This window comes from Tinamus guttatus, unplaced genomic scaffold (assembly GCF_059628265.1).
Source record: "Tinamus guttatus ecotype Peru unplaced genomic scaffold, ASM5962826v1 Tinamus_guttatus_pri_ptg000180l, whole genome shotgun sequence".
NCBI classification, from domain to species: Eukaryota; Metazoa; Chordata; class Aves; order Tinamiformes; family Tinamidae; genus Tinamus; species Tinamus guttatus.
The window spans coordinates 3,034,052-3,048,413 of NW_028288714.1; the positions used below are offsets into that span (position 1 = coordinate 3,034,052).

Here is a 14,362-nt window from a genome sequence, read left to right on the forward strand (position 1 = left end):
TTGGAAGGTACAAGGAAGATGAATGCTTTCTGAACTGAGAGCTCTCTGGCTTGTTAAAATTAGATTAGATGCTTCTTCTAAAATGCTGAAAATCTTGTCTTGAGAGGAAAAGAGTTGTCTTTTTGCCTTTGTTGGTTTATGGCAAGATCAGAGGTAGGTCTTTCTGTTTAGTTCGGTGAATGTCAGAGCTCCCACCTGTTGCTTTGCCATGAGGCACATATTATCTTTGATTAGCTGAATTCCTCATTTTTCCCCTTTCCTGCTACGAAATTCAACTGAGCCCACTAACAAAAGCTCATAAGCTTGGCAGTGTATCACCTATCCAGCCCTTTCCTGATTTCTGTGTGTGCACATATGTAGAAGTTTTTAGAAGAAATCCTAATAGTCAAAATTTATTTTTTAAAATCAGAAATGCTGGGGACTTCATTCTCATTTTTGTCATTTGTTTAATACCGCTCAAAGAGAAACATTTTTTTGTTTCATTGTATGCACTGTTTTGTCAGCATGTACCTCTCTGGGAGAAAAAGCCTTTTCAATGTTCTGTCTTTATCCTCAAAGCATGGTGTATCTTCTGTTCCTTGCATTGTTTGGAGCGCTGTCTTAATGTCCTTTTACTGCAGAAATACCTATTTGTATGAGGGATACCTAATTCCTCTTATTGCAGTGATCCTGTCTCTGAGAGCTCTCCTCACCTCCGCATTGGGGAAAACACAAACACACAGCCCGGGTTGTGAGTTGCCTCCACCATGCTGTGCTGAGGAGCTGAACAGTGAAGGGAGGGTGGGAAAAGCTCTGGTTTCCCGGGGCATTTGGGCTCCGTTGAGCGCAATTGGTTTGCCCTTCATTTCCTGAGTGAAGGCTGCACTCAAGCGAGTCGGGCTGCTGTAGCTTGTGAGCGGGATCACTGCGGTCTCGGGGAGATGTCTTGGTGAAATGGACAGTATCTGTGGCCCGAGCTTACATGCGGGCTCAATGCTCCACGCTGTATTTTCAGATCTATTGTGTTGCCATGTCACAGTCACTTAAAAAGCAACCAAAACAAACCAAAGCAATCCTAACCCTGTGTACAGCGCAGGGAAATTCCGCTATCGCCTGTTCCATTTCTGTCTGGAAAGATCAAGACTAGACAAAAGAGTGATGCCCAGTGACCCTGTATCCTTCCCGGTCTGCAATGTTCATTCTTTGTGCTTAAAACCCGAGGATAGCCTGATGTAGGCCAACAGCAGCTACTGTCCAGTTCACCCTCACCGCTGTCTAATACTGCAGGATGCCAATAAAGCATGGACCTTTACCAACTGCAAAGGTTGCTGGCTACTAAACCAACACCAAGCTTGATGACTTTATGAGCATGTCAAGCCATTTAACTGTGTATGCATGGAATTAATTTTTTTATTATTTTTATTTTTTTCTGTACTGAAGGCTTTTACTCATTCTAACTGGTATTTTGCTGTGAAACTGTCACTGGTTTAATTGTTCTGTCCAAATGCTGGCTGACGCTTTGTCCTGAAGATGAGGAAATTGGTTCGTTGGAAAGGTGCACCATTCTCCCAAATCCTTTACTGCCAGCCCTGCCATGGGCACACGTTTTGAAGCTGTGAAGTCAAAGGAAACTTTTCTCCCTGTGATGTGCCTCTTCGTCCAGGCAGGGTTACTGGTTATGTACAACATCGGATCTCTTCCTGAGATGTTTCTCCTTCCTTTTCCTCATCACATTAATGATTGCTGCTTTCAAGGATGTTTGTACATGTATTTCTGATTGATGCATAACTGCTTGTCAAGATCTTTCATCCTAACAACTGCATCCAGCAGTCCAGCTTGCTTTGTTTAATGGAGAAGAAAAGGGCAGCCTGGTGAATTGGTCCCCCTCAAGCTTTCATGGAAGTCGGTGGGGGGTTTGTTATTGTGTTCCAGGGAAGCAGAAGGGAATCTGCATCCAACATCTTTGCTAGTTCAGCAGCACTGCTGTGCCTGGTTCACAGCTGAGGAGATAGAAGAGGCACCCTTACTAAACTCTTTTCCAATTCTTCGATTGTCTGAAAAGTACTGAAAACTGCTGACATGGTGTTATTTGTCCCCTGTGTCGTTCTGTATTATGGTTCTGACCAAGCCTTTTGAGTAGAGTTTAGAGGTACGCAACCCATGTGACCATGGAAAAGAGAGCCAGATGTTAGTCTGTGGCTACAACAGCGGCAGCTCTGTCAGGTGTTCCCTTATGAGAAGAGCATTCACAAGTGGTGTTCTCGTTAATGCAAGGGACACAGGGCCAATAGTTTGGGTTTCACCTACCAAAGTGGAGCGTAGAAAACACTTATCTTCTCTTTAAGCAGAATAAATGGGATCTGCATCTCTGTAATACTTGACAAAAATTCCACTGACTTAAGTAGCTGTGGAGCAGGCCCAAGAGGGAGTACGCCAGGAATCCTGCAATGCTCCAGGTATTGAGAAAGGCACTTTCTGACTTAACACCTTTTACTTTCTAACAATAAAACTGTAAACCTGGAGAACAAAATAACCCTTAACAGTTGAGTTTGTGTGAGGCCTTTAGGTTTTCTGGCAAATTTTTGAATTTCAGCCTCTTTCAATTACTGTTGATGTTTCTATCCCAGGAGCATCTTGGCACCGCTGTGCTCTTCCTTGCTGTTTAGCCACAGTGCGTAGGGATGGGAACTCCAGTTCACTGGTAGTGGATGAAGAACACTAAATGGCATGAGCTTGTTACTCATCAGTTTCAGGAGAAGGGGTAAAAAGAGGATTTTTTTTTCAAGCTATGTTGAGTCCCCTTTACCGTCACAAAGAGGAGAGCTCTTCTGCACTAGGGTGAAGCCTCTGTGTGAGGGATTTCAGTAGGCTGTCTACATAGTCTAAACAAACTGGTAGAGTGCTATGTAGCCTGCCTATGATTTGGGTTGGCCTCTGGGAGGGACTTTCTTCATGAACTGACGCATTGCAATTACGAGCACTGTTTTATTCCCTGGTGCTGAACATATTTTAAAGCCATTTTGCTCACCCAGGCCAAGCTTGCCCCTGTAGGCATCAAGCTCAGCACCAATGCCCTGCAATGTGCTGCCATGCCTGGGCATTCTCATTATCAAGTTACTCTCTAAGACATGATGTAGGTTTTGACAGAAGTATATCTGTTAAGCATTTGATTTTAACCAATGACTTAATGTTGCACATGGGAAGCACATGGGAAGTGTAAGTCAATGTGGGCTGACACTTCTGAAGCTAGGACAATAGCCCATAGTTTCATGCTTTGTGACTGTCTGAAACCCCATAGTTTTTTCTTAATTTTGTTTCTTTTTTTCAAATTAACTTTTAATAAGTGTTAACTTTTGCTGTCACCTTCCTTACTGCAGCAGCATTTTTTCCCAATATCATAATGGTAGGCTAGCTCAAAGCAACAAAATGGGTGTTTTGGCATTGATGGGCTAATCCTACATACTGTGATAATTTATAGAAAGCCAGGTGCAATCCCATTATTTGTCACTGTCATCAATGATTATTTGTTTCTCTTCTTAAATCCAACTTCAGAAAAAGAATTGAAGCACATACTTAATTCCTGCCCCTTCCCCCACAGATATTTTATTCTGTGCTTGAACAATCCTTTGGTAAGCATCTTTTAGCTGCCCTCTCCATGTGTATAGATAACTCCCTTATGTTTGAAAGATAGGCCCCCACTTAGAGTCTGAATGGGAATTAGCTAGAATATGAGCCAGGACCACTGCTTTCACCAGCCGCAAACCCTTTCAGCCTCCCGTGTGCCATGCAGCACCACTTGACATCTAACAACTGACATGTTAATAGTTTGCTGTCAATCAAAGAATCCTTTAGGGTAAAATGTGAGCAATTTCAGGAGCTTGTAAATAAAGTTGTTCTTCTCCCTTCTGCTCCTCTTCATATTCTGCAGTATGTAGTTGATGTGTAGAGTCTATATTTGGCAAGAGGTCAGAGAAAATCTTGTCTGGTTAATGTAGGTTACTTGTTCCTCACCACCATGTAAAGGATAAAGTCACATTGCAATGCTTGTCATGGCCCATCAGCATGATGCATGTCCTGGTTGATTGGCGATGGTGGAGAGAAGACCTCCAGCTTTCATTTCTTCATGACCTATTGAATTTCTCACAGCAGAACAAGTCCCTTTTCCCACCTTAATCAGAACGACATCCCATGTGTCTTTATGGCTGTGTTGGTTGTAATTAGGCCCCAAAATCTGCTAATCAGCTGAAAGCATCTTGAGGCACTTTTGCAATATTGCCACTTTCTTATATCTAGCTTTAATTTTCGGTTGTTCAGCACATTGTTATTCCCATGGGGTTTCTAGTAGTCTTAACTGAGCTCTCGCTTCTAGGTGTGGTGGTTGGATTTGTTTGCTGCTCATTTCCACACTGATACCCAAATGTAGCATTTTAACTTGCTGCAAAATAAATTTGAGAATGTCAGTGATGTATTGGTGTGCAAGTCTTTAAGTGATGGGTTGTATCTTAAAAGCTGTGAGCCGCCAGGCAAATATTTTAATGACGGTACTTTTCCCAAGTCTTGTCTTCCAAGTGTAGATTAGAAAGTCTTTTTAATTCGTTGTCCATTTGATATTTTGTAGTTTGAAATTCTCAAGGTGTACTGAGAAAAAAATCGCGTACTTCAGAAGTTAGATCTAGGTTTGTAAATAGGTGGATAGATATGTCAACTTATATCTATCTGTCACAGATAGGTGCTATGTAACTTCTAGAATATCATGCCTGTGAACTTCTCACAGAGGTGCAAACCACTTACTTGCTGTCGTATGACAGGCATAGTGCCAGAATTTCTTTGTTTCCACGTTTGAGGTAACATCACTTTTCTTATGTCTTTTGTAATGCAGAGTGTAGTACTTTTAACTTTTCAACCTTGCTATTAACCTGTTTCACTATTTCTCAATGACGAATTCCTTTTCTTTTGAAAACACTGTATACAGTTGTGTGCTAGTGTCAATAAAATTGACATTTGTGTAACAAGCTGTGGCATTTTCTCAAATTTCACTGAACATTGATTTAGTGTGAAACTGTTGGTAAATCCGTTCTTGCTAGCTGTAATAATACAGAACTTCCAAGACAAATACTGCTTCGACTTTGATTTATAATAGGCTACATAACTGTCATGATTACGTAAACTAATAACTGTATTGTTTTTTCTTTCTCTTTCAAAGCAATGATATATAAACATGGACTGGTTTGGAATTGGAAAACATTCATGTTCTAGCAATAAATCTGAGTTCTTCCAGAAAATAAATAGGTTTTACTGCTGGCCTAATTATATTTATTGGTGCCTCTGTTTACTGGAGTGTCTCAGCTATGTTGCAGTTACAGGAACACTTAACTAATATAATCTAGAGAGGATATAAACACATCGTAGTAATATGTATTTGACCTTAAGTATATATGGTGATGTATGTGTTTTACATTTAGTCCTAGACAGCCTATTAGCTGTGGCAACTAGGAGCTCGTTATGTTTTTTTTGTTGTTGTTGGATTTTAAGGTATGATGCCAAAACAAAACAGACTGTAAATATTTTTCCATATGAAAGATCCAATTTCTAGTTTTAAAAAAAGGCTTAGATTTTCATAGATTTTCATAGATTTGGAGGAGGGGACAATTGGGAGGACATTTTGGCAAACTCTTTCCTTTGTGCAGTCAGTAGTTTGGCTGCCTCCCGAGAGACAAAATGCTGATTTCAGTATTATTTAATGTAGTGTATATGAATCCATGGAAGTGTAATTAATTGTCCTTTTTTTAAATTCAGAGTTAAATGGGGCTTTATATTTGTGATAATCTAAAATTGTCATGCTTTCTGCATTAAAAATACTGCTTTTTTATGTAAATGTAATGCTAGCATTTCCATCCCAAACAATCAGAGGAGCATGGAGAGACCTACAAGGTATAATATGCATACTTCTGTTGTGTGTAGAAATTGGGGAAATAGTAGTTTTCTCCCTTCATGTTAGAGATGACTGTTGTTACTTAGGAGCAAGACTGCCGTAGAAAGTTTATGTTTCTTTTTCTGTAACCTTTCACAAGATATATTTGTTCTAATGTGTATCCTGTAGTTCCCAATGAAGTATTTAAGCTGATTTGAGTCTTCAGCCATGTACTTTGCTAGAAAGAATGGTGCTCCTAGCGTGGCACCATTACAATGCATTTATTGTAGTGTACACGGCTTTTAAAATTGAGGAAACTATTATGTTTCTTAGATTCGATTACAATGTTGAAAAATTTGGCATGAATTTGGTGTTTAGAAGTAAATCTTTGCAGCACAGTCATTTATGGCTTCACACCTCATAGAGACACTCACTCCAGCCAGTTTCATCAGCTAAAAAACTGCTTCAGTCCCTTAGTTAGTGCAAGTGGATGCATCTCCTCTGATTTAGAGTCCATCCGGACTAGTTTGAGGACCCTGATGACTGTATCTTACAGTGTAGTTTCCCATGCTGCAATTCAAGATTGTAACTTTTGGTATCCTCTGGAGAAAATGTGCCCTAACTGGATTTTCTGTCTCTTCATTTCTTTAGCAGGCTCTCTGACTGGCAGCCCTCACCTTTCAGAGCTTTCCATCAATTCCCAAGGAGGACCATCCGTGGCAAATATGTCCTTATCTCCAAACTTGAGCCCTGATGCCAAGCAGGCATCTCCCCTGATCAGCCCTTTGCTGAATGACCCATCATGCATCAGGACTGATGATGAGGAAGAGGTCAAAAGAAAGGTAAAACAGATGGTCTTGGCTCTCTTCTCCACGTTGTGTGGTGATTGCAGCTGTTTGTCAAGCGATTAATATCTAGACCCCTGCTGCTTCCTCACTGTAGGTCCACACAAATACCTTGAATGGAGTCACTTGGTGTCTGCCAACCGCTCTCATATAGTGGCCAAGAGTGTCCGTGAGCTCCGGTGGCAGAACTCATGCAGTTCAGAGTGGGTCAGGCCAGAAGTATGAATTTGCTGTAGCTGAGAGCTCAAAGGCCTAAATTCATCCTATTGAACATAGAGGCAGGAGCCAGGGCCCCCAGTGCCTCTCCCTAAGCAGTAGAGAGAAACTGAGTAGCTCCATGTCTCCAAAGTTACTGTGGAAAAAAAAATCTTGGCCAGTCTTTTTGGCTGCAGCTTCTAGAGCTTGTTTTGACATGGTTTCTATTTATAAATCTAGCATGTTTTTAAGGAGATGGACTAAGTAACTTGCTTTAACAAAACCCTCAAATCCAATACATTACTGGATGGAGAATTTCCAGGTGACAAGGGATTAAAGAGACAACTTGAGCCTTGTGCAGGAGTGTCCAACCCTTGCTCTCCAGGCAATCTCTGCTGGGAGCAGCTCTTGCACATGGTTGTGGGTGTAGAAAATGCTTCCTCTGAGCCACAACCCTCAACATTCAGCTGTAAATACTTGGCTCAGCCCCATCACTGCAGCACAGCCACAGGGGAGCATCAAATTCAAAACTGTTTCTCAAAGACAGAAGTGACTGTGAGCCAAGGTGTCCTGGGCTTGGGCTGGCTCACCCCTCCTGCAGCAGCCCAGCAGCCTCCCTCACTGGCTGCCTGCTGTGCTGCAGGGCAAGAGGGGCTTCCTCCTGTGCTGGGGTTGCCTGCTTTCCTGAGGTGGGAGCACGTGAGAAAAAAAAGAAGGAAGGGTAGGAAAGGAAGGGGAGAAGTTTGGGGTTCCTCCTTCCCCACTATCCCTAGTGAGCTGTTACATGGGAGGAACTGGGGAAGAAAAACCAAGGGTCAGTTAACAGACTTGAAGTTCTCTGTGCCAGTCCAAGTAAGAGCAGCCCAGTGGTGTCTGTGGCTCACACCAGTGATAGTGGCTCCCATGGGGGTGCACACTGAAATGCTCCCACATTCTCTCCTCGCACGACTATCCAGTGCATCCTCTGCACTGATGACCTTGAGGGAGGAAACAGGGAAGCAAAAGGTCTGTGGCTGTTTTGCTGCTCTTTTGTGCTTCCTGAACAACACCAAGACCAAGATGATTGGGATCTTTGGGCTGTTTGGAATTAAGAGGTTAAAACTACTAATGACTTTGCTTCTTGGATAACAAAAATAGATTGTTATCCTGACCCACTGCTAGGTCGTCCAGCTGCCCTGGCAAAAACTTCTGTGTTTATCTTTCTTGAGAGTATTTTGCTGTAGGACTTTACCCCACCAATGGAACTTTTAAGAATCACACACTAATTGGTGCAACATTTTTTCAAGTTTGATGAAATGGTTACCTGGCAAGGGTTAATGGCAGTTGTTAATGGCAAGGAATTTCTTTCTGATCTTCAGAATATGCCGTGCTCCAGAAGCATAGAGCAAGCCTAAAGGAACATCAGCACCCCAGAGTTATGGAAATAACCTTAGCTGAAAGGAATCTCTCAAGAATTCATAGAAAGTGCTTGCTGTCTTCTGTTTGCAGGGAAAGATTGTTCTCGGGGCTTAGGTTCATTAAAGCATGAGTCACCATAACCACAAGCAAGGGTCACTAACTTGTAGCTATCTTGTGATTGCTGTCTGCATTTTTTTCTGCAGAAGGCAGCTCCAGAAAAGCAGGTGAAAACCTAACGTGTTTGAATTTGCAGAGATTCCCAACTGAGAAGGCTTACTTCATTGCTAAAGAAGTCGCAACCACAGAACGCACATACCTGAAGGACCTTGAAGTCATCACGTCGGTATGTTTACTTGAGCATTATTCATGAAACGTGGTGCCCTAGTCAGCAGTAGCATTTCATCTGCTCCATTTAACATCCGAGTGTGCCATGCAGCTTCTTTATATTCATATTCTGCACTTAAGGATTCTCTGCAGTGCACAGGAGTACAACTCTAGGGAGGGAGGAACACAAGAATCAGAAAGCAGAAATTTGCACTGTGGTTAGCGATGTGCACTACAAAACTATTTCAGGTTGAAGAACTTGAAACACGGTTCAGTTATTTTTTCTTCTCTCTCTTGCTTTGTGGTTGCAATTATTAAAAATGCCTGTGGGTTTTCAATGATTTCTCTTAAAACTGAAGTAGCTCCCTAGAGGAGCTATGAATATTTTTCCTGGCTCAAATGTTCTCCAACATGAAATACTGTCATAGGACCTATTTGAATGGTTCTGCTTAATGTAGTAAGTTAAACTCTTAAGGAACTCATTATCTTATAGTATCTCCCTACCTGTTCAGAGTATGATGGTTGTTAAAATCACCAAGACAGGTCTGTGTTTTCTTTTTCTAGGCAGCAACAATCCATTTTGATTTTTAAGCGTAATGTGTGCAAGACTTGGCCTTAAACAATATTTGTCTGTAAGAGGGTACTGGATCCAAGATCTTTTATTGTGTTTCAGCAATGCTGATAGTTCCAGACTTCCCAACTCTTTAATTGCTCTTTAGTAAATGAAACATTGCCAGGGTTGTGCATTTAGGGTGCATTGCCTCCTCCTGCATTGAGCAGTATGATAAGGAGCCATGATGCAGGAAAGAGCCTATTATAGCAGCCAGTAAGAGACACCTTCTCCTCACCCCCTGTTTTGTTCCAGGAGGCCACATGGCAGATGCAGTTGGTCTGGGCAAAAAGATAGCTGTGGCTTCATTGCTTCCTATCTCAGACTCTCTGGGGAACCAGGCAATAAAAAAAGAGATCAACCTATGTGGGACAGTAGCCATTGCTGCAAACCTAGCAGCAAATAACCAGTGCCTTTGGAGATGGTGGAAAGAGCAAGCCTTGTCCATGGAATATCAGACTTGGTAGATCCTCATCTACCTTCGCTTTGCTCAGTGCAGAAGTGGGGGAGAGGGAGACTTGGTTTGGGTATCTGTTTATGTTTATGTCTGAGCCAACTCCAGCTGATGCAGATGATGCAGCAACTAAGACTGCTGAAATGTATACATGCTTCCAACAGCCTTCCAGGAACTGCTGGAAGTCAACCACAGGTAGCTGGAATGCCTTGGGACGATGAGGAGTGAGAAGTGTTATCATGTTGAAAATAGTAGTCCATGCCGCTTCGGCAAGCCCCATAGCCTGATTGACCCAAATGTCTATGAGAGTGAAGTTAAGAGTGGACCAAAGCTCACTCCAGGCACCTCTGGTATTCTGAATAGTGTTTGGTATTGACTCTTTTAACCCTGAGACTAGCATCTTGACTTGGAAGTGCAATATGCTGTGCTTCTACTTTACAAATTGCATGGTGTTCTTTGATCCCATGATGTTCTTTGTCCACACACAGCAACATGGGCTTCAGTATTTACTGTACCAGCTCTTGCCAAGGGGATTTCAGACAGCAGTAGGCAATGAAAATGCAGAAAATATTTTTTATTTCAACTGAAACCCTGTATTTTCTTCTTACACCTGCAATACTTGCAAATTCAGGCAGAACTGACCAACCAGTTTGGTCTTGAAAAGAATTTTCAGGATTTTATTAACAGTGATAGTGAGGAAGGGAGTTTCTTTTATAGCCAAGCAAGGCTTGATCTTTGATAAGAGCACCAGTTCAGCACGGACTGTCAAGAGGAGCCTGAGTTATATTCTTAGCGCCAGCTAAACAGGTCCTTCCTGGGTTAGGTGTATATGTGTTAGGCATGTATGTGTTTCTTGCATGCCCTTGATAACTTTGCTTTTTTTTCCCCCATTTGTAGTGGTTTCAGAGTGCAGTGAATAAAGAGGATTGCATGTCCGATACACTGAAGAATCTAATTTTCTCCAACTTTGAACCTTTGCACAAATTTCATGCTGGTTTTCTCAAGGAAATTGAGCAAAGACTTGCTCTGTGGTAAGACTGTTTTATGCTACTTATCAGTGTTATTTCCGGCAGCTTAGCACTTTAACATTCCCTTTTTTCTAAGTCTTTGTACCCTGTGATTTGACTGTTGTGACTCATTTGTGCAGGTCGCAGGTGCTGGTTATTAACAGGCTGCGTGTACTGACTCATGCCTTGTACGTGTTTACTTGATGAAGTCTATTGCTCAGGTTTCTCAGCCAGGTACAGACCTATGTAAATGAGACCATAATACTGGATAAAGCTTCCTCTTGCCAAATGTCACTAGTCCTGCATGGCAGCTCTTCTGAAAAACGTGCTGCAAGGCTTGTGGGTGATAAAAGAGGGAGACAAAGGTCCCAATCGTGTTTCTGTCAAACAGGGGTGTACTGGCAGGAATTTGAGAGAGCAATTGCCCATTCAACAGCAGCATGGCTTTGACGTTCTCAGGGTGCACCGTGTGCTCTGCAAACTGGCAGAGTGTTAGAAGGAGATGTTGGTCTTGAAAAAAATCTAGCCATAGCTTAGTAGTGACGGTGAAACAGGACAGTTTTGTGAAGTAACTGAGATGAGTAATTCTTCCCTGGCAGGACTCAGTGTGTTTGGCCAGTGCTATCTGAGCCAAGGCAGCGCGCAGGAGCCCTCTCCTCCCCCTGACTCGACCCATCTGGACTGGGCTGCCCTGCTCTGTGCAGGCATTTACTGGAGGTTTGTCTTCAGTGGGGGCAGCCAGAGCTTTTCTTTCTTAATTAGAAAAGAGTGGCAATGGAAAATCACATGAAAGCAGAGGTTGTGTACCCCTGCAGGCAGTCCTGCTGAATGCTAATCAGTTTAATGCCTGCTTAACCAATTAATCAAAACAAAAGCAGAGCATAATCTAAGAGTGTGAATTTAGCTCTTGTGATGTGATGAGCAAGGTCTTTGGATGAGAGCACAACACTGGGCAGACTAGTGTTATCTAAGCTCAACATTGTATTGGTGCCTTCATCTCCAGGATCCTTACTATCTCTTAATCATGTCTGGGCAGAGAGCTGCAGCTAATGTCCATCTGTGTGGCATTTTTCTGATGGGTGAAATATGTTTTGTGCAAGACTAATGTAATCGCACCAAATGGTTCACCAAGTCTGGCTTGTGTGTGATTATTCAGTGTAATGCTTGAAAGTCAGAAGTTTATATAGTGCCCAGTAGTGATTTCCAGGAGGCGCTTAAATATCAATTTCCCTTTTTGTATTCCCTTTTTGTATTCCCCTTTTGGGAAGGGGAATACAATTCCCTTCAAGGGAAGTTGATAGCAAAGCAACTGATAAAACTAAACACATCTGACTTGAACTGAGTTTCCCATCAAAGGGCCTAATGTAAAGCATATGTATGTAAGGAGAGGAACATGGAAAGGAGGGTGGTACCAAATCAGTACTGCCCAGACTACTCACTTGCATTGATACCTTTGTTACAGGGGTCTGTAAGCAATAGGACACTATTTGGACCAGAAATTGCCCCCCTGCTTTCACACACTGCCAGTGTAGCATGTGGTTTCTGAGTCCTCCCAGGCTGATGCAACTTGGCAGTGAATGCTCTGGTCCATATTCTGTGAGCACTCCAGTACCTCACCTTTAGATGAACTCTCGCCTGCACTGGAACATGCCCTGTGGGCAAATACCAAAAAGAGGGAGGGAGGTGGTTTTATCCAGCACGTATTTGGCAGTTTGTCCTCTGTCTCATCCTCCTCTGAGCCCAGTGTGTGCATGCTTCACATGGAAAGAAGGCTTTAAAAACTTGAAAAAGCAAAATGTTTTCAGCTGACTTTGCAACTGTGTATGGCACAGACAACATGAGGCCATTCCCTAGTCACTTGAAAGATCTTGGTTGTGTCCAGCATGGTGCAAGGAATTCAGATGCAGAGCAGCAATAGCTCCCATCAGTGAAGAGATGAACAGTGCTAAGAGGGAGCTGATGAATGATGAGGTCTGGCAGATGCCGTGCAAGTCTAGCACATCCATATTTCTTCAGAAGAAGAGACCTTAGAAGGCAGATCTGGTGGCTTTTAGAAGCAATTAGAGCATGCAGAGAAGGTTTTTCTTTTGAATGCCATAAAAGGCTCAGAAACCACAAATAAGCCTTCATGTGCATTTAAGGGACAAAATGTTACAGCCTGTTGGGAGCCTCAGTTGCTGTGAGGTCCCCAAGCACAAGCACTGAAGTGATGGTGAGATATCTGGGGAATTCTGCTGGAGTCACTGGGAAAAGAACTCGTAACAAATATTTAGGCTGCTGAGTTTCTATATTTTTCTTTTGTTCCTCCTTTTCGATGAGGGTCTTTTAGAGCTCAGGAAGCCTTTTGTTTTCCATCTTTTCCTTGCATTCCGAGGCTATGATTTGACAGAGCTGCAAGCCTGACGTTAAGGCTCCCACTACCACATTAAAACTACAATAGCTTTGTGATACAAAATGTTAAGCTACCATGAAATTACTCTTCAAATTTCTTCAAATTTGCTCAGAAATGTTTTGATGGGGGTCCAAGTGGGCACAAAGTTCTGGCTTTGTGGGATCAGCTCTTGCCCGCTCTGCCCCGGTTGGCACGAAGCCGCTGTGAGTTCTGCAGCGTCTGCTCTGGTTGATTGGACAGAAATGCAGTCACGTTGTTGCCCCTGTTCTGGATCCGGATTGCACCCACCCCAGAGCGTGGGTTTGCCTAATGTGGTACCAGTGCTGTACTTGGGGTTTGTTTTTACAGCTCTGGCACATGGGAGTATGCAAAGTCGGAAGGGCAGTGGATTAGCTTGCAGGTCATTTCAAGGTGTTATTTTTGAGGGGTAGGTGTTTTTATGTTATGCCACAGATGCCGAGATGAATTGCAAGCAGTAAACTGTATCCTATAGAGATTACGGTTTAATTAAGTGGTGACTGACAAAAATACACGGTCCCTCAATGTATCGAAAAACAAGCTGGGGGCAGCGTGGTGAGGAATAATAGATCTTCAGCTCTGTGGGCAAGGTCACTTAGTCCAAAGTATGTCCAAATTGTCATGCTTGTATCTATGTCTCTGACCCTGGGCAGTTTTAAGCCAGTGGGTTTTAATTCTTTCCGCCAGCCCAACACAGAGCTCTGCAGGGTCTAGAGGCAGCCCAGGAGGCCGCGTAGCTCCTCGAGAGCCCGGCTGACACCGAGCTCGGTCACACTGCTGCAGTCAGATGCTGGCAGAATTCAAGCCAGCTCATTTAAATCTGAATTTCCTATGTCAGCTCTTTTAATTTGCCAGGCAGGACAGAGGGAAGGTGGAAAGCTCATCCCGAGAGGTGAGCGTGCTGCTCTGCCTTCCTCCAAGGGCTGCGAGTGCTATGGAAAAAAAGGACCTCGTGGACTTCGTCAGGCTGCTGAAACCCCCTGGTTACTCCATTGTGTTATGGGAACTTGCCCAAGAGCATAAAATCCCCAGAGGGAATAATCTGCTTTCCCCTAGGGGGTAAAATGCTGAGTTAATTATTAACTTAAAGTGCAGGTCAGCCTCCTTGGGGTGCATAGGCTGTGGGTCTAAGGTTTATTCCAGACCCTCGTGTTGGGTGTTGGAAGCTCCTGCAGGAAGCCGGCTCTTCTGGATCTTGGATCACATTGAAGCAAAATGTGAAGCCTTGC

General features: G+C 43.1%; 1 protein-coding gene across 4 annotated transcripts in view; it reads left to right on the forward strand.

Moving 5' to 3' along the window:
- FARP1 (FERM, ARH/RhoGEF and pleckstrin domain protein 1) overlaps window positions 1–14,362 on the forward strand; it is a 191,814-nt gene that overhangs the window by 156,724 nt on the left and 20,728 nt on the right. For 2 of the 4 annotated variants that reach the window (XM_088523313.1, XM_088523315.1), the window contains exons 14-16: window positions 6,542–6,732; window positions 8,582–8,671; window positions 10,614–10,747. In XM_088523313.1, coding sequence (XP_088379439.1) covers window positions 6,542–6,732; window positions 8,582–8,671; window positions 10,614–10,747 — 415 coding nt within the window. The remainder of the gene's footprint in view (window positions 1–6,541; window positions 6,733–8,581; window positions 8,672–10,613; window positions 10,748–14,362) is intronic. The other 2 variants (XM_088523314.1, XM_088523316.1) reach the window with 1 other exon arrangement.